General features: G+C 35.0%; 1 protein-coding gene and 1 pseudogene across 14 annotated transcripts in view; both read left to right on the top strand.

Annotated features, from left to right (window-relative positions):
* The window catches only part of LOC309666366 (reactive oxygen species modulator 1 pseudogene), a 263,646-nt pseudogene extending 242,631 nt beyond the window's left edge, over nt 1–21,015 (top strand). The window contains exon 3 of the transcript XR_014268496.1: nt 21,002–21,015. The product of XR_014268496.1 is annotated as a reactive oxygen species modulator 1 pseudogene (transcript). The remainder of the gene's footprint in view (nt 1–21,001) is intronic.
* Nucleotides 1–22,710, top strand: part of SWT1 (SWT1 RNA endoribonuclease homolog) — a 105,673-nt gene that overhangs the window by 45,348 nt on the left and 37,615 nt on the right. For 10 of the 13 annotated variants that reach the window (XM_082472829.1, XM_082472828.1, XM_082472822.1 and 7 more), the window contains 3 exons: nt 1,152–1,300; nt 4,980–5,167; nt 7,867–7,998. In XM_082472829.1, coding sequence (XP_082328955.1) covers nt 1,152–1,300; nt 4,980–5,167; nt 7,867–7,998 — 469 coding nt within the window. The remainder of the gene's footprint in view (nt 1–1,151; nt 1,301–4,979; nt 5,168–7,866; nt 7,999–22,710) is intronic. The other 3 variants (XR_014266780.1, XR_014266781.1, XR_014266782.1) reach the window with 1 other exon arrangement.

Raw genomic sequence — 22,710 nt, 5'->3', positions numbered from 1 at the left:
CTTTAAATTATTACTTGTAGATTAACTCACTTTGCTAATTTATGGGGGGAAAAAATTTTACTAGCGTCTCTTGCCCACAGCTCACTGTTACCCAAATTGCTTATTTTTCGCTAAGGTTATATTGTGTCCAGAGAGAACACATTTTCAATAAATCTAGTATTACATTTCATGTAATGAAGTTTGAAGGTAAATCACTACATGATAACTGAGTTGATTATGAAAGGTTCTGCATATAATTTAAGTGCTTACCACCAAAATGTGACTCTATGATACCTCAACAGTAGTATGTATACAAACAACCTCAGTTTTGAAAATCTGTAGTTTAACTCGTTTGGTGGTTATCTCTTTTCTGAAGAGTTTAATGTTCTTTCATTTTCTTTTACTTTTTTTAAATTGAAGTATAGTTGATTTACAATGTTGTGTTAGTTTCTGGTGTACAGCGGAGTGATTCAGTTTTATATATATATTTATATGCATATTCTTTTTCATATTCTTTTCCATTATGGTTTATTAAAGGGTATTGAATATAGTTCCCTGTGCTATACAGTAGGACCTTGTTGTTTGTCTATTTTATATATAGTATGTTGCACATTTTACTTTTACTTTGAAGTTGACTTTGTTGAGGGACATTCTGGAATCTGAATATAGTCTCGGTATCCAGGACCCACAAGGATAGTAAAATTCTCAATGCTCAAGGCCCTTATATAAAATGGTATAGTATTTGTGTATAACCTACACACATTCTCCTGTATACTTTAAATCATCTCTAGATTATTATTTTACATTTACAATGTAAATGCTATGTAAATAGGTGCCAGTGCACAGCAAATTCAGGTTTCACTTTTTGGAACTTGATGGAACTTGTTTTGCCAAATATTTTCGATCCATGGTTGATTGAATCTATAGATGTGGAACTGGTGGACATGGAGGGCAGGCTGTACAGAATACCAGAGTCAACCCCAAGAACCTTGTCTAAAACTAAGTGTAATTGTTGCTTTTTACACGAGAGAGATAAATTAAGAGTGCCCTATAGGTGTGAATGCGTACTCTTCTTAAATTTCATAATTATTATTAGATTGGTTTTCCAAAAACATTTTTGTGTTGTATACTCATTCTTACATATTTTTTCCTTCTTAATTTTCTGTTACCAGCTAACAATGCAGTGGATTTTACAACAGTGAAATTCCTGCTTCAGGATTCTGAAAGTTTGCTACACGCTTTCAGTACGAGGTCGAATTATGATGGTATTCTTCCACAGGCCTTTGCTCAAGTAAACAACCTACTCCAAACATTTATAGAGGTAAGATACCTTTGGAACGCCACTTAGAGTAGCTAATCACATACATTCTAAAAATGTATTGAGCAGACAACAGTAGGTAAAAGATTTTAACTTATTCTAACATACTAAAAGCATTAAGTAAATATTAAGTGAATTGAATGGCGGGTAAGCAGTCCTTATTACAAGTTATAAAACACACATCCTCTTGTGGAAGCAGTGTCACAGCAGTTGTTGGGATTTTATATTATTTCACTTATGAATAGAAGAAAGCTATGCATTGTTGCTGACTACTCATTTTTCAGTGCTCCTGACCAGTGGATCACAACATGCATCAAGATACTTTGGAAAGTTTTTAAACATGCAGATGCCAAGCCGCTCTCAAACTTTACTGAATAAAACTTCTGGCAGTGGTGCCCAATAATGTTTTTGTTCTTGTTTCATGTTTTATTTTGAAATAGTTTCAAACTTACAAAAAAATTACAAGAGTAATACAAAGAATTCTCATACATATCCTTTACCCCGATTTCCCAATGTTAATATTTTATCACATTTGCTTTATTGTTTTCCCTGTCTAGCTACCTGTCTACTTATCTGTCCAAAATATTTTTTCTGAACTGTTTAAGAGTATGTTGCAGATATCATTCTCCTTTACCCCTAAATATTTCCATATATATATATATCCTAAAGAATAAGGATATCTTATGTAACTAGTATAATTAATCAGAAAATTAATATTGACATAATTAATTATCTAACCTGCAGACCCTATTCAGACTTTGCCGATCGACCTACCAATTTTTTAACAAGTCTCCTCATGTGAGTCTTACGCAGTCCACCTAGCACTGATGGCCTTTTTGCCCCTTTAAAATAACTATGGGAGTTTTGTCCCTGGTAATACTGTATTTCTACAGTCTTCTAATTTCAAATCTAGAAAATTCTGGATAGTTTATATGCCCGAAATAGCTCAAAAAACTCAGCATCACAATTCTAGATAAGCTATTAATGGTACTTTCATCTAGTATGTATATATCATATTCTTTTTTTCTTTGAGTTATTGAATTGGCCAGGTTTTTCTCAATGATTTTTTCTGGTAACATAGGTCCCACTACTTATGAAGTAATGAAAGGATTAGATGATATTAAACTTAGTCATAGTTGGTGAGGAAAGAACTTACTTGCTTAAGAGAGTATCTTATGAAGTAAAAGAAGCATCTTTTTGATAAACTCATAGGAAATATATGATAATTCTTGAGGAAAGAATTGATTTAAGGGGTGAATGATATTTTGGTTTAATATGACCAAAACATCAGTAGTTATATTTTTCTATGGCAAGTGTGACTTTTAGAACCTTTAGTAGGGAAGAATGGACCTGGGAATGTAGGAGTTGCAGCTTGAGTATTGTACTTGAATTGTGCAGGGGAAAATACATTATCCTTTTCCCTCACAGAACTGAGCCGTAAACCCCATCTTTACTGAAACAAACATGGTGAACAAGATGAAAAGTTCACGATACTCACAGGCTTAGCAGTTTTTGAATTAAAATTATTGAGAATAAAAAAAATTAGGATTGACTGAGATAAAAATGTTAATGAATATCAAGATTCTTTCATCAATTGGAAACCTAGCAATGGGAGTTACCATGAAAATGTGATGTTAAAATTTAGTGTTGTTTATCACATAATGGTATGCCTATGATATATTGCCCACTTTTAAAAATATTGAATTATTACTTAGTAAGTTATTTCTTCTTGGATCCTGATTTTCCAGTTGTCACATTCGTAAGCTTCGAGAAGGCAAGTGGCAAAGAATCTAGCATCCTCATTAGTGCTTTTCCCTCAGCACTTGGCATTAGTCTGATTGCTTGAAACCTGTGTTGTTTCCACAGTTAGAGCTCTGAAGTGTTGCTTTATTTTCATGTTTGAAACAATTCATTGTCCAAGTCAGCCAGGAACATTGTGATTTAGCTTGGGCTTTTAAAATACACTTTCAATAGGGTTTTGTTTTGTAGAATACATTAGATTTGATATATGACCTGAATACTTAGTCATGTGTCACTAACATGAGCAACAAAAAGAAATAGATTACCTCCAGGAATAGGATATCTAAATATAGTAACTATAAAAAAAAAAATCCCCCGTATCTGAATTTACCAAGTGTAGAAAATCTGGAAAAGAGAAATATTCATTATTTGTTTGCTTCTGGGAAACAAAAATGGAAAGTTAAGTAGCATCATTTTCCAGATTTTTATATAGATGGGGTAGAGAAAAGGATGTATATTTTTTTCTTTTATAAACCTTTTAACCACCATAAAAAAAAAAAGACTTGCTGTTCCAGGAGATAGAATAATTAAAATAAGTCTTGTTAATAAACTTTAGACTTGTGTGCCTCAGACTTCCCATGCTGACTAGCTGTGTTTTTACCTTCTGGTTATTTAACCTCTCTGAGCCTTAATCGCTTCTTTTGTAAAAAGAGTATAATAATCTCTGCCTCAGACCTTTCATGACAAATAAATTAATATTTGTAGAGCACTTAGTGCCTAGCACATAGTAAGTGCTATATAAGTGTTTGAAAAAGCAATCCATTTGCATAGTTGTATACACTACTGTTTGAGAGCTGAGGAAAAGCACTGTGTGATGAGTAAACACATTTATTTCAGAACAAAATACATCTTTCCATTCATGTGTGTTTAAGTCCATAATTAACGTAAACAGGCAATTTTCTTCCTGCCTCAAAAGAAATAAAAGGGAAATATTCTCTTTATAGTTGGAGAGAGATTATAACCCCATTCATAGACTACTGAAGGTCAAATTCTGTTCATGCCTCTTAGCATCTGTGTGACCTTGCATGAGTTACTTACCCTTTCTGTGCCTCAGTTATAAAATATAGATAATCACAGCATCTGCTTCATAGAGTAATTGTGAGGATTAACTTTATATATAAAGTTCTAAGAAAATTAGTAGTAAAGTTCTTAGAAAATTCTTGTACATGAGAAATGCTCAATAAATATTAACTGTTACAGTTTTGGAAATTTCCTTTTTTTAAAATTTGATAAACATGAAACTAATAAACCATGAATAATCCATGAAGCTAACCTTTGAAATCATACTTTTATCAACAAAGGAAACCTAGAGATTTTATTTAAGTTCACAAAGAAGTTATAGTAGTGTCAAGTCAAAAAACCCAAGTTAAAATCATAGTTAAAACTTTTTTTCCATTCTATCAGATATATTTTTCACCTAAGTTAATATTTTCCCCCAAGGTGATTTTTTAAAAAAAATCACTTGAACCAGTAGTATCACTCTTCTACCCTGCTTAAAAATATGCTCAGATCTATTCTTAAATACTTTTAATTGGTCATGCTATTTACTGTACCATCTCCTTCCATCAACTACCAAACTTCTTAAAAGAGCAGTCTATAACAGTTGTTTCCATTTCTTTGCTCACTTATTTCTTAATCCCTTACAAGTAGAATTCTACTTCTATACTCTGTAATAAATAGATTGGAAATATTGTTTGATATAAATGGAAAAGGAAATTTTTTTTAGCTCTGATGCTATTCTGGGAATATTCTGTGCATAATCAAGGACAAAGAATAATCAGCACTTCCCAGAAAGCTAGAACATTTGTAAGCAACAATTAACATTCTTTTTCTCTCACTAGTGAAGGACTAGCTGCATATTATGTAATTCTTATTTCCCCAGGTCAAGGCAAAACTTAAGCAAAATCCTTCAAAAAATGCAGCGGGTAAAAGGCAAGAAGATAATTCTTTGATGAAATCTAATAACCAAGAAATCACCGTTTTCTCAGGTTCTCATCTTCCCCAACCCAACAGGCATCAAGAGATCTGGTCTATCCTAGAGAATGTTTGGATTACAATATATCAAAACAGGTACTAAATTTCCAAGAATTATTGAGTTTTAGGGTTTTCCATCATTCCTCTTATTCATTAAATAGTTAGTGTTTGGGTTGTGAGTTTAACAATATAGTTTGTACTAGATTATCATAAGAGGGCCTTTTGTCAAATTTGTACCCTTAGAAACAGTGATGCTTAACTAGGGGTGCACATCACAATTATCTGGAGAGTTTAAAAACTATATATGCCTAGGTTCTAAGAAGTGCTGATTCAGTAGGACTGAAGTGAAGCTGAACTAGTGCTTCTCTCCAGGTGATTCAGATGTGAAACCTTGATGAGAATCATTGCCTATATATGTCAAAACCAATGAATAGTCACCAAGATTGGCTAAACGAATTAGCAGGATACAAAGCCTTAATAAGATTTAAAATAATGTAAAGAAAACATCAGTCTGGATTAGGGAAAATTCATGTAAAATTATTTTAAAAGAAAGATAAATACTTTTACTTGAAACGGAGAAATACTTTTATTTCATACACATGAAGTATTATGGTCTTGGTAAAATGAAAAGATAGAGACCATTTGTGAGTAGTCTTTAAATAGGCTGCTGCTAGAGTAACTTAAAAAATAATTGAAAACAACTGGTTTTAAAGTAGGCCGACGCTCCCTTCCATACTTTTCCCCAAACCCATAGTCTTTATATAATTAATATGTTAATCTTACTATATGCTTTGTAGTATGATTTTGTCTCGAGGGCCCAGTGTGTTGTTTTGGATTAAGATCATTTATCTGTTCTAGTTGTCTACAAGAGCAGCAAAGTAATATTAGCACTCCACTTAAACATCTATTCTCAATCAGTCATAGATTTGGGACCCATTTTTAGTCCTTGACAACAATTAAAAATTTTTTTCGAACAAATATATAGTCTGTTATCCTAAAGAAATAACGATATCTGACATGTGAGGTAAAGAAAACAATATTTAAAATTTTGTATTTTCATATAAAGCAAAGGTTTTGTTTGTTTTGTCCAGTCTTAACATATTTTTAATGTTGTGGCTTATCAGATATTTTTGTTATCAGAAAGTTGTATATGCCAGAAATGATCACTTTAAAAATAAAGTAGTTTAAAACAATATCTAAGATATTTTAATCTTCCTTTCATTTAGAAAACATTTGAGTACTTTATGTACCTTAGAACTGACCTATAATATACATACATTTGTGTTAGATGTTACAGAGTTCTTGGTAATTTCTGGATAATAGACTTTACATTATAGTACTTCAGTAAGTGAAAAATGCTTATATTATTTTATCGGTATATAGTTTTTAAAGCCTACTTCATTGTTTCCCATGCCTGGTTGTGTACCAGAGTCACTGTAGAACTTCTCAACATATTCATGCTTGAGCCTTTCACATAGAGATGCTCATTTGAAGATCTGGTAGGCCCTATGCACAATTTTTATAAAATAAAAATAATTTTTATAAAACGAAAATAATAATTTTTATAAAACTATTATTAGAGCATGTATGCACAACCTTAAAGAGGTTGGGGTTAGCAGATGTAAGCTTTTATATATAGAATGGATAAACAAAGTCCTGCGATATAGCACAGAGATCTATATTCAATATCCTATGATAAACCATAATGGAAAAGAATATAAAAAAAGAATGTACATATATGTATAACTGAATCACTTTGCTGTACAGCAGAAATTAACACAACATTGTAAATCAACTATACTTCAATAAAAAATATTGAAAAATAAAATAAAATAACAGAAATTTATTCACTCACAGTTCTGGAAGCTAGAAAGTCTGAAATCCAGGTGTCTGCAGAGTTAATTCTTTTAGGAGGTTCTGAGGGAGAATCTATTATGACTGTCTCCTAGCTTCTAGTAGCTGCCAGCAGTATTTGTAGTATATCACTCCACTCTCTGCCTTTGTCTTCACATAGGGTAGTGCCCACCCTAATCCGGTATGACCTCATTTCAACTTAACTAATTACAAAGATCCTATTTTAAATAAGGCCACATTCTGAGGTTGTGGGTGAACATGAATTTTGGGGGGACACTGTTCAACCCATACAGCATATGTTTTGATTTTTTATATGGTTATTATTTGAGTACATTTTATATACCTTAATTTTTCTGTTTCATAGATGGCATAAGCATCATTTTAATAGTTTGGTCTTTCATCAGGTGGCTAATTTACTATTAACACTTTTTTTTAATATTGTTGAACATTTAGGTGATTACTAATTGTTACCCAGTTATGAATAATTATTAATATGTGATAGATTTCTAAAATTGGAATTACCAGAGTAAAGTGTATGAACACTTGTAACATCCAGTTTCAGCAAACTCTAAATCTGATGTCTGATTTTTTTTCTTCATCCTTATGTACGGGAGTACTGTCAGTACTTACATACTGACTTGAATATAAATTGATATTATTACTTCCCTTCCATCTCTTATGGTCTCTTAGAGTGAAACATTATTCACGTAGCTTTTACAGTATTACTTTAGATTAGACCTGTATAGTTGTTGATCGATATCTTTTGCATGAATGGTAGCCTGGACATTCACAAGTCACTGTCTTTTATTTCTAATTTAAATAAGTTAGCATTATGAGAGATGAGTTATAAATATTACCTAATTTTATACATTAGAAATCGAAATACTTGAATTACACTAAATATGCATGTGTACCTATGAGCATCTTTTTCTCTATTTTAGCATGGATGTGTTTCAAAGATTGGGCTCAAATTCAGCTCTGATGTCTTCAAAAATAGCATCATTTGAAGAAGCATTTGTATATCTTCAAAAGTTAATGGAAGCTGTTAAGGATATTCTTGAAGGAATTCAGAGGTAAATACTAACTAATTTTACAGTTTATTACTTTCATCTTTCTTTTAGGTTTATCAGCTTTTTCAGAGTTGCTGGGAGTCTTCCAGCAAGTTTTATAAACTAATGGCTTTTAGATTTAACTTTTTTCCCTCCCTTGCAAAGAATCCCTATTTCTAATTTGGACCACACAAATGTTTCCACTTTTTTCCTTTCTAGAAAAAAGTAGACCAGATCGTAAGCTTCATAAGGAACTTTATTTTCTTTATTGCATAACTATAGCTCCATGAACAGTGCCTGACACATAATGGACCCTCAGTAATTACTTGTTGAATGAAAAATATGTGTTAAGGTAATTATCACTGCCCTTTAAAAACAAATATATGTTAATGTTTGTTAACATGATTGATTTCATCCAATACAGTCTCACAGTACCACAAACTGGAAAAGTTTGAGAAGCAACGCAGTCTTTTTTTTTTTTAAGGAACTCCTTTATTTATTTATTTATTTAATTTATTTGTGGCTGTGTTGGGTCTTCATTTCTGTGCGAGGGCTTTCTCTAGTTGCGGCAAGCGGGGGCCACTCTTCATCGCGGTGCGCGGGCCTCTCACTATCGCGGCCTCTCTTGTTGCGGAGCACAGGCTCCAGACGCGCAGGCTCAGTAGTTGTGGCTCACGGGCCTAGTTGCTCCGCGGCATGTGGGATCTTCCCAGACCAGGGCTCGAACCTGTGTCCCCTGCATTGGCAGGCAGATTCTCAACCACTGCGCCACCAGGGAAGCCCTCAACGTAGTTCTGTGATGCTTTGAGACTTAATACATACGTGATTATTTTAAATATTTGTGATGTATATAGAAAACATAGTTCCAGAAAGGTATAGAATGGACCATACCACCTGTGTAGCATGAAGTCAGATGTTTTCTTTTGTGGCACTGAAGAAGAATACTAAACTTAATCTTGCAATTTTTTCTGTATATACCAAAGTTGCTTGACCTGAATTAGGCATGCAGCTTGCTGACAGAAGCATACTGTTCTTTATAAATTAAAAAAACCAAATCAAAACTGATTTGATTTTAGCATGTCAAATCTATTGTTTAGATTTTTAAAACAATAGCAGCTTTTGGTTTTGTTTTCACTTCTCTTTAAGGGTTTTTGGAAACTTCATCTCGTTGTTAATGCACAAAGCGTTTGTACCTCTTTTTGGATCACTTGGCTAATATGATTCTTAGAATAAAAAATAACCAAAGCTTTTTGCCACTCTTAAGTTACTAATGAATTGAAGATGTAACAGATCCCAAGACAAGTTAAGTATCATCTCTAAGTGCATGTAGTCTCTTTTTTTATTTAAGGCAATATTAAACAAGAGTAGCTCTATGAAGAAGAAATATTCAGTTCTGATGTTAGCTATGTAAAAGCTGTTGCACATGCTACATTGCATAAAAGCCATGCTTGACACATTACCTTTTCTACAGAAAGTAGGGATATTAGTCTGAATTCAATTACTCAACAAATGTTTATTGAGCACCGCCTGTGCTTGGCATCATGCTAGCTCTGGGGAATCAAAGATAAATGAGATGCAAACTCTGACTCCAGTGAGCTTGTAGAAATAGTGCAAACAATCACATTGAAACAGATAATTGCAATAGAGAGTTATATTTTAATAGGAATACAGGCAGTGGAGCCAGGGAGAGTCTGGGAAAAGATGAGACTGGATCAAGGTTGGAGGGGAATGTCTTATAGGCCGCATAAAGCAGTTTCCACTTTATCCTGTAGGCTAGTATTTCACACATCCAGAGCCGTCAATTATGTGCCTTGACAGAAGTGTTTCTGGTCCAAAAAAATTCGGAAATGTTGCATACTATATTACCCACCCAGAAAATCACTATACATCCATTAATAGCTTTTATAGACTTTGCTGTAGAGAAAGCTTCTTAATTTTAGAAGCTTTAAACATATTGTTCCCTGGACCCCACCCCAGAGATTCTGATGGAATTGGTCTGAGGGTGTGCCTAGCTATCAGGATTTTACAAATTTCTCCAGGTGATTCTAATGTGTAGGCAGTGTTGAGAACCACTAGCCAGTATGCTTAACCAGCTGTTCTCAGAGTGTGGGCACAGAACTAGCCTCATCATCACCACCTGGAACTTGTTAAAAATGCAAATTCTCCAACTCTACCAGACCTCCTGAACCGGAAACTCTCGGGGTAGGGCCTTGCAGTCTGTGTCCTACAGGTGATTCTGTGCACACTAAAGGCTGAGCACCATGGGCCTAAGTGGTGCTCCGCCCTGGTGGCCAATTATAATCATCTGGGAGCTTAAAAAAAAAAGAGAGAGAACAATGGCCGGGTGCTGCCTTAAACCTATTCAATCTGATTCTCTGGGAGTGGGACCTGGGTGTATGCATTTTTATAAACTCCCCTGGTGAATCTCATGTGGAGTCATGGCTGAGAAGGTATAGCATGTACTGCTTTCATAAACTATATCTAAGGAAGTAAATACTTGAATTTTAAGGCTGATTCAGTTTTGTTAATCTTTCCTGTAAGTGTACATACCTCCAGGAATAAGAAAATGTTAGTTGTTCTGCTACTTTTTATCATGTGACCTGGAGTAAATTGTCTTGAGCCTCAGTCTTCATCTATAAAAGAGGCATAATAATGCCTTCCCAGAGCTTTTCATAAAGTTATTGTGCTTTGAAAGTCGGATGTTGGTATAACTAACCAAACCAGCGATTCTCTGCTTATTTGTTGGGGAAGATAAGAGTTCTAGATCTTATCCCAGGCTTACTGAAATCACAGTATCTGTAGGTATTTTGTAGAGGAGGGAAATTGTATTTTTAACAGGCTTTCCAAGAGATTTATGTGCAGTTGGTGGGGGACCACAGTTAAAGAAATTAATCCAACCTCCTGTAATAAATATACTAGAACCTCTTGAGTTACCAGCAGAGGGCATTATGATTAAAAAGTCTGCCCGTTTAAGCATTCATTAATCAACAGAAACTACTAAAATTGCAAGTTTTTTTTTAAACCTTCAAACAGTGGACATTTGAAAAAAAATGTAGTAAAAGTTAATGTATATTGTTTTGTCAAGTGAATATGTGGTCTTAAAATCCTTTAAAAAACAGGGTCATGTTAAAGTAAGTTCAGTTAAAAAATTGGAGGTTGGCTGACTATGAGTGGATTTTTAAACGTTGAAAAATACACTCAAATTTGTAGTGACTACAAATTCATTAGTATTTTGGATGCTTACTAAAATGAAATAGTTTCATTTAGTTTTGAGATGCATGCTCAGTGAATATTTGTCAACTCTATTTCTTTTTATTATAGCAGATCATTTATAGTGTTACATTACGAATCAATAATAGATGACCTGTTAACCATGTCCTTCAGTTAAAGAAGTGAATGAAAATGTGTTTGTTGAACTAAGAGTTCGGGCTTCTAGTTCCAGATCTTTCCCATTGTAGCTGACTTCAGGCATGTCATCTACCCTAAGCTACAGTTTCTTTCTTTAGTAAGTGAGAATACTCATGCCTTCTTCATGTGATGTGTATGAAGATACTTTTTAAACTGTAACATATTTACAAGTGTTAGTCTTTATTTTCTCTTTAAAGCTGATACGTTAAACTTGAAATGTTTAAAAGTGTGTTATTTCAATTTTAATAGGGGTCTAAACATGATTGTCGTAAGTTAAGATTGAAAATATTGATGTAACAGTTCTTCACACAGTTATACAATTAGGAGCAGAATACCTAATTTGGTAAAAGTTGAAAATGGGATGGGAATATCGCTGATTTCTGTACTTTCTGCACACTTTCTCCTTGGGTAGGAGAGTGAACTTATTTGCTCTTGGTTTAGAAATTGCTTCTCTCTTATCTTTCCTTTTATACATATACAGGATTAATTTGAGCACTTTTGTTAATGGTTTTCTTATCTAAACACTATCGAACTAGTCAATACTCTTTCCATGTAAACAAAAGTGTTTTAAGATTTATTTTTTAGGGCAGTACAATCTAGTCTCATTTTATACTTTAGTGAACTTATGTCTAGATTGATCAAGTTACTCTCAAGATCACAAAAACCTTTTGCTTAGTATATAAAGATTATACAGCTTCATTTGGAGTGAAAAATTAATCGAAGAGTCATATGGCAAATTCTAAAACTAAGAAAACTTCTACTTGTACATTAATCAAAAAACATTAAATGTCTCGTGCTTAGATTGACATATCTACAAAGTTAACTAAACAGGTCATGTAATCCAAATCTGAGGCATACTATAAATGCGTGCAGCTTCAACCTGAAAGATAATACTCACAATAACAGTGAATGTATGTTTTTGTGTCTGTGAAGTAGATGATGAGCTGCCTGGTTTAGAAGCAGAGGAGAGGAAAGGGGGAGGGTGAGAGTAGGAAATTGCAGTCTGCCTACGTTTTAGAATCATGTTTGTGTGTTTCACCTTTCTAAAATAAGGTTGAAATTATTAAAAAGAAAAAAACCCCAAATTGTAGCATTTGAACCCAAAACTATAACTAGACCATGCTTAAGTGTGTATATTCATTTTATCGCTTGGTTTAATATGTAAAACTTTGTATTTCTGTGTCAATTTCATGAACTCTAGATTTCCAGCTCAAGTAACCTTGGATGAAGTGGTTAAAATAATGAATGTTTTCTCAGTTTCATATTTTGAATCTTATGGGGGGGTTATCAATAACTTGGCACATTTTGTGGGTGAGGGAACTTTTTTTATATGAAGGGATATCTCAAGTTTAATTAATTAATTTTTATCTCTTAAGCTTAGATGATTTTTTTTTCTAGCTGTCATATTTGGTTTGATTGTTTTTAAATATAGACTGAGTGCTAAATGGTGCCTTGGACACAATCATATTCTGGATGGACATTCATTTGTGATCATAGTACATGATTTTGGAAAATGAGACTTCTGCTTGAATTTAGGAAAGGAAGATGATTAATTTTTATCATCTTCAAATGCTTTTAGTAATCTTCAAAACCTTTGTAACCTCTGTTACGTTCCTGTGGCTTTGGTTTGAAATACCTTATAGAGCTGGTTTTCTAAAACAAAACAATTATAATCACGAAACTGGGGATTTTTACAAGTGTGTGTGTTATTTACATATATAAATCCTTATTAAGTCTCACAAGAAAGAATTTTCCTTTTACTCTCTTACCCCATTTTAACATAAGAACAAAACATATACTGGTATAACCATACATAATTCCTGGGAAAAGGAATCCTACAATCACAGCAGTTTTTTTATATCTACTAATGATTTAGTAGCTTCAAAGAGTGTGGAGTTCGCATTTGAGAGAATATTAACTTAATATTGTATGTTTTGATAGCTGACCTCTTGAGGTTTTAGGAAGGTTATTTAGAAAAGGTCATCCTTCTGTTGACACAAAGATAACACTCTTTAGGCTGTTTTATAGATTAAGTTAATTTTTGAAACAAAAGTTTTTATGAAAGACGTAGAAAATAAAGACCTTAAAATTAGTGGCTTTTCAGCATCTCGACTCATTGCAGTGTGCAAGATGTTCAGCCGTTGATAAAAAATTTTCTTTGTCTAGATTGGAGAGGTTTATCCATGTTTAGGTCTGACCTACTTTCTTTGAGGCTTGGCCTTTCTACCCTTAGATAATTAGACTTCACCTTCCCTCCCCCATTAGGGTTTCCACAGATATCACTGCACCTCTTTATCAGATTTTTCATATACCCCATGTCCTGTATATCAGTCACTATGTTGAGTAAGAGAAAATAATACAACCTTTTATTTTAAAATGAAAAGGTTTAGTTGCTTCACCCTCCATGCTATCATTTTAGACCTTTTTCATAATTTATTTCATAATCAGCTCCCTAAGACTTTGACCACTTTTAGGGCAGGAACTTTGCTTACTTTTCTTCATTTTACTTTTCTATACCTAGATTTATACCTGTATGACACATAGCAGATGGTTAAAAAAAAAAAAAAGCGGGGGGGGGGTGTGTTGAATGGTTGAATGAGTCTTTTGTAGTCTATCTGGTGGAGGGCAACTTCTTGTGGGGCTAAATGCTGCTAATAGTACTACATTATGACATTAGATGAATAGGTAATATAGAGGTTCCAAAAAAGATACAGAAGAGAGAAGCACAAGCTATGAAAGGGTAAAGAATAAGAAAATCAGGAGGAAGGAGAAAGACTGGAACAAAGAGATTGAGGAGATAAAAAAGGTGTTTATGTCTAGAACAGATGATGGAGCCTCCAGTAATTTGCCCAAATGGCTCTTGTGGTCCCATGTTATCCTTAATTGCTTAATTCTGATCTCTCTATATCAACTATCTAAATTAGGGTTAGTAGAAGGAAAGATGAGATGTAATGGAAGTGATTGAGACTTAAGGAATATAAGCAGGCGTTTCTTATATAAGACATATAATATATATAAGATATAGACAGTAAAAGCTTTTTATGGTATCTATATTACAGTTTGATAAACACAGGTTTAACATAACATTTATATCGAATGTATGTAATACATAGTAAAATTTATATTAAATTAGCTGACAAAATATGTGGCATCCACATATTAATCTGACTGAATTATCCAACACAGCTGATATTTTTTTAACCTTCCTCTTTAATGCTACTGAAGGTAATAGATCACACATGACTTACTTTTTAGAATAACTAGATTTCATTTTATACATTTGAAGCTCTTATCTATGCTTCCTAGCATTTGTAATTCAAGAATAGGAAATAAGGACCTTTATTTTTATCCTAAATGTCAGCGTTGTGAGGACCTTTATTTTCATCCTAAATATCTGCGTTGTGATACCAGTTATTCCTGCTACCCCTAAAGCACTTCTGAGTGTCGGTGTTCTTTTGTTTTAGTCAGTAAAATCCAGTTTTGGTGATGGAGTTAAATATTTCCCACTTGATCACACCAGAATCAAATAATCAAATATAAATGAAGATTACTTCTTGAAGATAACAAATATTTTACTTTGTTTATAGAGTTGTTTTCATTTAAAATCAATACTTTAAAATTTTCCTTTTGTAGCTGGTTATTTCTTTTTTTTTTAACAGCTAGTTTTTTTTAAAATTAATTAATTTATTTATTTATGGCTGTGTTGGGTCTTCATTTCTGTGCGAGGGCTTTCTCTAGTTGCGGCGAGCGGGGGCCACTCCTCATCGCGGTGCGCGGGCCTCTCACTATCGCGGCCTCTCTTGTTGCGGAGCACAGGCTCCAGACGCGCAGGCTCAGTAAGTGTGGCTCACGGGCCCAGCTGTTCTGCGGCATGTGGGATCTTCCCAGACCAGGGCTCGAACCCGTGTCCCCTGCGTTGGCAGCAGATTCTCAACCACTGCGCCACCAGGGAAGCCCCAATTAATGTTTCTTTTTTGCTAACATTAAGATAGATTCTGTTTTGACAGCACATAGCTATATATTTTCCCCAACTTGATTGTTGAGCTAAGACAAATAAGTAAAATCATCAAAATTATATTTTTATATTAAAGATAGTTATTTATGCAGATTTTATTTAAACTCTTGATAACGTAGATGAAAAAGTGTGAGTACTTTTGTGCAGCATTGGAGTGTAAGGTAGTATAAAGAATGTATCAGTCTTCTTTAAAAGGATTTGCATCCATTTACGAGGGTGACTATCCTAGAAAAAGTGAAATACTCAGACCTTTTGGGGGGTTACTAGATACTGACTCTGAGTTAATACTAATCTCCGGGGACCTAAAATTTCACTGTACTTGGAGAAATGATCAGGGAAACAGATCTACCTTGATTAATAAGCAGTGACTACTGGTTTGTTTGGAAACTTGGAAAAAACAGAATTTGAGGATTGGTGACAGCAAAGGCTAGAGGAGAGATGTGTGGATGGGCATCTTGTAATGGGCACAGAGTATGAGGGTATTTGTGTCCCATGTGAGTACTCATCAAAGACTACCCACTGCATTGGAGACTCTCAGTAGTCAAACGGACAAGATCAGCGGTCCTGTGGATGTCGGTCACCCTCTTCCCCTAGCCACCGCAGTGTGTGGTCAGTGAGCTCATATGCAAAGGGACAATAGCAGCCTGGATAACATGAGCTCACACGTGGGACTTCCCCTTATGAAGGCTGCTCTGGACGCTACCACTGCTGAGAGCCCAAACTGCCAACAGCTGAGGCAAATGCTAAGCAGTCTATAAGGCACCATTCCCTAGGGTACCATCAAGCCACTAGTGGCAGTGATTCAGACCCTTTCCGTCATGAAGGGGGCAGTGATTTGTCCTCACTGGAATAGACACTTCTTTTAAGTATGGAATTAACTTCTCTCACTGCAGTGCTTCTATAGCAAAAGAAGTACAGCTATGGCTACATGGAATTCGCTGGCTTTATCATGTACTACTAATCTAAGGAACTGGCTTGGTAAAACACTGTAGAAGATTTATTTTCCATACCAGCTGTAACCTATGAAGTTAGGGTGCTGTCCTAGATAATGCTGTATATGATGCTGTTTCTTCCTTAGTCAGAATGTAGATCCAAGAATCAAGGGAAACAAGTGGTAATGGTTTCTCCACAATTAAACCAAATAACTCTTCTGTTAACAAGTACTGTTTCAGTCATTGCTGAGTCAGGAAAACAGAAGCCACTCTAGGTATTTCAAACAAAATTTAATATACAAACTTAATTTCAGTGCTATTGGAAGGACTGGAAGAGCAAAGGGGAGAAAGTGGTAATATCTGGAGGGGCAAAAAAGAGGAGGATTTTTAATGGATTTTGAAATTTTCTGTATCTTGGTGCCCTCTGTACCATAGGAGCACAATACTACATGATTACTGTACTTATTTTTAAAAAGTCAACAGTTCCTCTAGATTGCTTGGAAATAGTTGTAAACAATTACAAGAGGTGGATGTGATCCTATAAAATATTTTGTGTGTAGAAGTAGAAACATTCTTCAGTCTAGTGTTCCATTCCATTAAGGTGTAATTGTTATGCTTCCTTTACATATATAGGCTTAGGACCTAATGTACAAGCAACCATCTGTTCTCAAACAAAACGAAGAAAATCCAACTTATTTTCAGAACCTTTAATCAGGAATTAATTTTCTTTCATAAATGTGTAAATTTTCAAAGAAGTTACAGAGATTTTATTATAACCTGAGCCAATGCACTTTTCATACCTATGTGTTTTCAACTTTTATTGAAAAGTCGCTTAAAATAGAACTCCATGTTCAGAAATTTAACTGCCAGTTCTTCAACTCAGATACTTCTGTGACAGAATGACTGATGTAGGAAGGGACCATTGTCTATACACCTACTCCTTATGAATTTCTACACTCCACCTCAGGTCTATGTCTTACCTGGGCTCAGGGGTGATTGGTTCCTGCTGCCACGATCATATCTGTCTACCACCAACAGAGGTACTAATTTCTCTTCTCATGCTGAGATATGGAAAATATTCTCTCTTAGTTCAACTAAGATACCGTAGGACTTTATAGAAGGAACCTTCACTAAAAGGCTAATGAATATATGACTAAGCAAAAGGAAAAAAAAATAGACAAAAGCAGTTCAACAATTCCTCGTGCTGAACCAATCAAAAGATTAGCTGCAAAAGAAATTTCATACTTTGCAGTTTATGTAGTTGATGGTTTTTTCCCTTACCTCAGCCCTCATGTTCTGGGTCACCTATTGCTAAATCCCAGAACATACTGGCTTAAAACAATAGCAGTCAATTATTTATTGTCTCTAATGGTTCCAGGGCTTGACTGGACACGTGTGGGTAGTTCTCACTTGAGAGCTCTTGTGTGGTTGTGGTCAGATGGTGTCTGGAGTCATCTCAAAGGCTGGCTGATGCTGGCTGTCAGCTAGAACACGAACATGTAGCATCTCCATGTAGCCTGGGCTTCCTCATAGACTGAAGGCTGGTTTCCAAGATCATCCCAAAATAACAGGTGGAAGCTCTATTGCCTGTAATGACATTGCCTCTCTTGACTGAAAGTGTTATCTTGCTTTCATTCTTGATTGATACTTAAGTGTGTGTAGATTGTAGGTTGACAGTTATTTTCCCTAGGCACTTTTAAAAAAATATTTATTTGGCTGTGCCGGGTCTTAGTTGCAGCACGCGGGATCTTTTTAGTTGCGGCATACAGGGTCTAGTTCCCTGACCAAGGATCGAACCCGGGCCCCCTGCATTGGGAGTGTGGAGTCTTAGCCATTGGACCACCAGGGAAGTCCCTCCCTAGACACTTTGAAGATGTAATTTCATTACCTTATATCTTCTTGGAAATGAGTAGTCAGCTGTCAGCATATTGCTTTTTTCTTAGCTGGTAATCTGTCTCTCCCCCAACCCCTGTCCCACCCTGGAATGCTTTCAAGATTTTCTTCTGTAACGTTTATGTTTGGTAATTTTATCACAAGATGTCTAGGTATAGGTTTTGTTTTATTTATCTTTCTTGAGATGTGGTGTGTTTTCTTCAATCTGAAGACTCATATCTTTAACTCTGGAAATTCTCAATTATTATCTCTTCAATTATTCTCCCCCTCATTCTCCTTAATTCTCTTGTTTCGGAATTCCTATTGCTGACTCTCCTTATTCTGTCAGCCGTATCTCTTGACTCCTTTTTTCTTTTTTCCATCTCTTTTATCCCTCTGTGCTGTATTCTGAATAATTCTTCAAATTTATTTTCTGATTCATTAATTATTTTTACCAATTTTTAATAATTTTATGTAATCATTAAAAATATATAATACCTTCACATTGCTTAAAAATAATTCAGTAGGTGAAAAAGAATATACAGTGAGTGAAAATTCTTCTTTCCATGTCTTTTACCTCAATTAGCTCATTATCTTCAAGGACAATCAAAATTAATTAGTGTAGACTCTCTCTTGTCTATACTTTTGCTTATGCTGCTACCTGTTTTAAAGTGAGACTAGCCTGTAAGCTCTATAAGGACAAGAACTCTTTGTTTTGGTGTTTGATATATCCCCACCTCACCCAGGAGTTAATGTATAATGAGTAATCAATTAGTACAGAAATAGAGAGAAAGAAACTGCCTGGTCACCTGGATCTTAACACCATGATTTCATAGTTTTGGAAGAGTTCATCCTCAAATTTGTAAGTTTAGGAATTTTATTTTACCAGTTTACTGAAAACTTACCGGACTCAACAGTAACCAAATTTAGAAGAAAGCAAGCTGATATATCAGAATGCCCATTTATTTATTTACATTGAAATCAGTAACTGCCAGCTGAACCTAAATATTTATAAATTAAGTGACTCCTAGAGGAAAGTTTACGCTGCAAACTAGATTACTACCAAGTTTTCTTGCTGACTGCTGGGGATGTTGACCTCAAGCTAAAGTAATCTCTTTTCTTCTCTGGAATTCTATTTGCCAAATAGCCAGGTCAGCCTTTCCCCTATACAGGGATATTCTTTTTCTTTAATACCCTTTTCTAAGCTCTGTGCAAACTACTACTTTTTGTCAATTATGTCAACTAATAGTTATCTGAAAATGTCAAAACACAACTGGTCAGATTTCAGTGTTACTTACATTGCTTAAATTACATTCCTATTTCCCTAAGGTGCTATCTTGATGACTTTGATTAGAATTGGCTGATTACTAAGGTCTATCAGCAGCATGTTTGCACACCATATCTTAGGGTTGGTATTAATCTCATGTGTTACATATCTAGAGGCATTTTGTATACTGGGTAGGAAAGTGGTCATAGAGCCATCTTCCCTGGGTTCATATCACTGCTCTATTACTTCCTAGGTTTCTGACCTGGAGCAAGTTACTTAAAACCTTTGTCCTCCGTTTTCTCAAAAATGGAGAAGTAAAAGTATCTTCTCACAGGATTAATGAGGAAGTGAATTACTATATGTAAAGGACTTAGGACAATTTAGAACAGTACCTGACAAATAGTATATAAATTATTACTATTGCTGTTGTTTTGTTGTTATTATTCTTACTGATTTATATTTCAGAAAAAAAATTTTTTTTTGCCTTGGTTCTAAATTGTGGAGGTTTACTCTCTTTGGAAACCATACTCTCTGTATGGACTAACTATAGGATCATTCTTATACTGTTCTTGTTCAGGTGCAGCGTTACCTTAGATTACTGTGTGTTCCATAACTGATCCTGTTGACAATCCCTTTACTACTTTTCCATATTAGTATCCTTTTTTCCTACTGTTAGCAGAACTCCTGGTTCCAGCATTAACTCCTTAATGCCTGGGCTATTGTGATCATCTTCTAATAGGTCTCCTTGCCCTTAGGCTCCTTTGACAGTTCCTTAAACTCCTTAAATCATATTTTAATGGTTTCATTTTTTCCTTTGTTCAAAAACATTTATTTTCTCTTATTCCCCTCTGGTTCAAATACAGCCTTTCCAATTTGTCAGACAAGGCTTTTGACTGCTTGGTCCTAACATACCTTTTTAGTCTTACAGTCCTCTAGACTACTTTGTAGTTAAGCCAAATTAATTTTTTTGTGGTTTTCAAGGCAAGCCTTATGTTTTCTTAATTCTGAACCTTGACACAATATCTTCTCAGAGCTTGGAGTGACCTCTTAATCTACATGTATTTTTCAAAGTTTTATCCATTTGTCCAGTCCCAGTTCAGAAGCCACCTACTACAAACAGACTTTACAGTTGGTTTGTATTGAACCCTTAAGGTTCTTAGCACATGTTGCCTCCCATTATAATTATTTGCAGACATTTTATCTCTGCTCCTAAATTGTGAACTCCGTGAGGCAGGATCAATATCTTATATCCTTGGTATTCCCGAGGTATCTTGCATGTTGCTTTGAACCCAGTATTATTTGATAATAGTAATAAATGAATAAATAAGTAACATTTACTAAGTAGTTAGTATGTCCCAGTCACTGTACATAGGTAAAGCTCTTTACCTATGTGATCTTATTTAATTCATACAATAACCCTCTCAAGAGATGCTACTGTTACCGAACCAGGCTCATTTGCCTTTCTCATAACGAGCCAAACGCTGAGTGTCAAGGTTTGCAACAGAGGAAGAGTTTATTCACGAGGCAGCCAAGTGAGGAGATGGGAGAACAGATTTCAGATCCACCTCCCTGAAGGCTGGGGGGCTTGGGGTATTTATGGGCAAAGCGTATAGGGTGGTCAGAAGTGCAGGGGAAGGTGACTGGAGGTAGGAAAAAGGTGCGGTAATTGCTGCTTTGCTCAGCCGTATCTGAATTACATGCTTCTTCATGGGATGCATGTTCAGAAAATGGCAGCGTTAGCATGCTCTGAAGATAGAGTTTTTGACCCTCTGACGTGGAAAGGTCATCCCCTGGACAAGCAAGTCTCTTCTGCACAGACTCTGATTGGCCCCATTGGTTCCACACAGTTTCAGCCAGTTTTGTTGTCTTACGAGCAGAGGGGTTTTTAACAAGCTGTTCCCTTATCTGCTCTTCTGTAAGACAAGCTCAAGAACTTCTGTTAGTCACCAGTTTCTATTAAACCTATGGGGCATGGTTTCAGGAAGGGTTTTTTAAGCCTGTGGGGGGCAGGCTTTCCCTATCACACCCATTTTACACATGGGGAAGTAGGATCACAGGGATTATATCATTGCCCAAGGTCACACAGTTTATACTTGGCAGAATGACTTATTGAGATTGATCTGATTCTAGAGGGCTCACTTTTTAAATACACTAAACTTTCTGACTGAAAAAATTACTTTAAAGTTAGTTATATTCCAGAGGTATTTTTTAGTTGGTTTCATAGAACTTTAGAAAACTTCTAAGTTTAATTTAAAAGAATATTAAATGACTGATCAAAAAAATACGAAATATCTTTGCCTTAGAAGGAAATTTTCCTTCTTTGTTTTTCCAAATTTGTCTTTTCTACCTTTCATTTTTCTGAGAGGAGAATGAGTACACTTACCTTGGTTGAAATGAATCTCCCAAAAAAGGTTTCCACTGGTAGATGGTCTTGTCTCTAGAGACAGATGTTAACAAATGAAACAACTGGGGTAACAAAAGCAGGAAAGAAAACTGTATCTGGGTGATATTGCTGACAGCCCCATGCAATTTGGAAGAGTGGTTAAGACCTGTCTTCAGGCTGGAATAAAAAATTCCATCCTGTGGAACGGTCAGACTAGGTCAAGGTTAAGTTAGCAGCCATGTACCAACACAGTGGGTTATTCATAGAAAAAAAAGTAGGTAAATTTGTTGTTTTGATGCATTTTAAAATATGTCATTTGCTTACATTTTTTACTTTGTAATGGATTAGATATGTATTTTAGAAATGCCTTAGAATTTATGATGCATAGTTGGATTGGAAACAGTATTTCTAAGATTGAGAAGAGAAAGGAAAACAATTGTTATTTATTTTAGAGGAAGAGTGCACATGGTATCTTAGGTAGTACCAGAGGGATAATAAAGATATGTGAAACTATCCTTAAGCCCAAGGGGCAAATGTGATGTTAGAAATTTGAGGTAAAAACGCATAAGAAAGAAGCCTGGAACACACTGGAAATGAGTAGAGAACAAAGGACAAGGGAGGAAACAGGATGAAAAGATCCAAAACATTCGTGTTTGAACAGTGCTGGAGTGCTCGTGCCTTTTTAAATTGGCCATGCCTATGTAGCAAGGGTGGATTAGCCCAATTTATTATTACAGATCTGTAAAAGCAGACTGAAGTTGAATTATCAGAAAGATAGACTGAAAAGTTCCAGAGACCGGCAACACAAATATCTGGAAATTCCCTGGCGGTCCAGTGGTTAGGACTTGGCACTTCCACT

This window comes from Balaenoptera physalus (genome assembly GCF_965194825.1).
Source record: "Balaenoptera physalus genome assembly, chromosome: 1".
NCBI classification, from domain to species: domain Eukaryota; kingdom Metazoa; phylum Chordata; class Mammalia; order Artiodactyla; family Balaenopteridae; genus Balaenoptera; species Balaenoptera physalus.
Note: the sequence above shows the minus strand (reverse complement) of the source record. Positions and strands in the feature narration are given on the sequence as shown.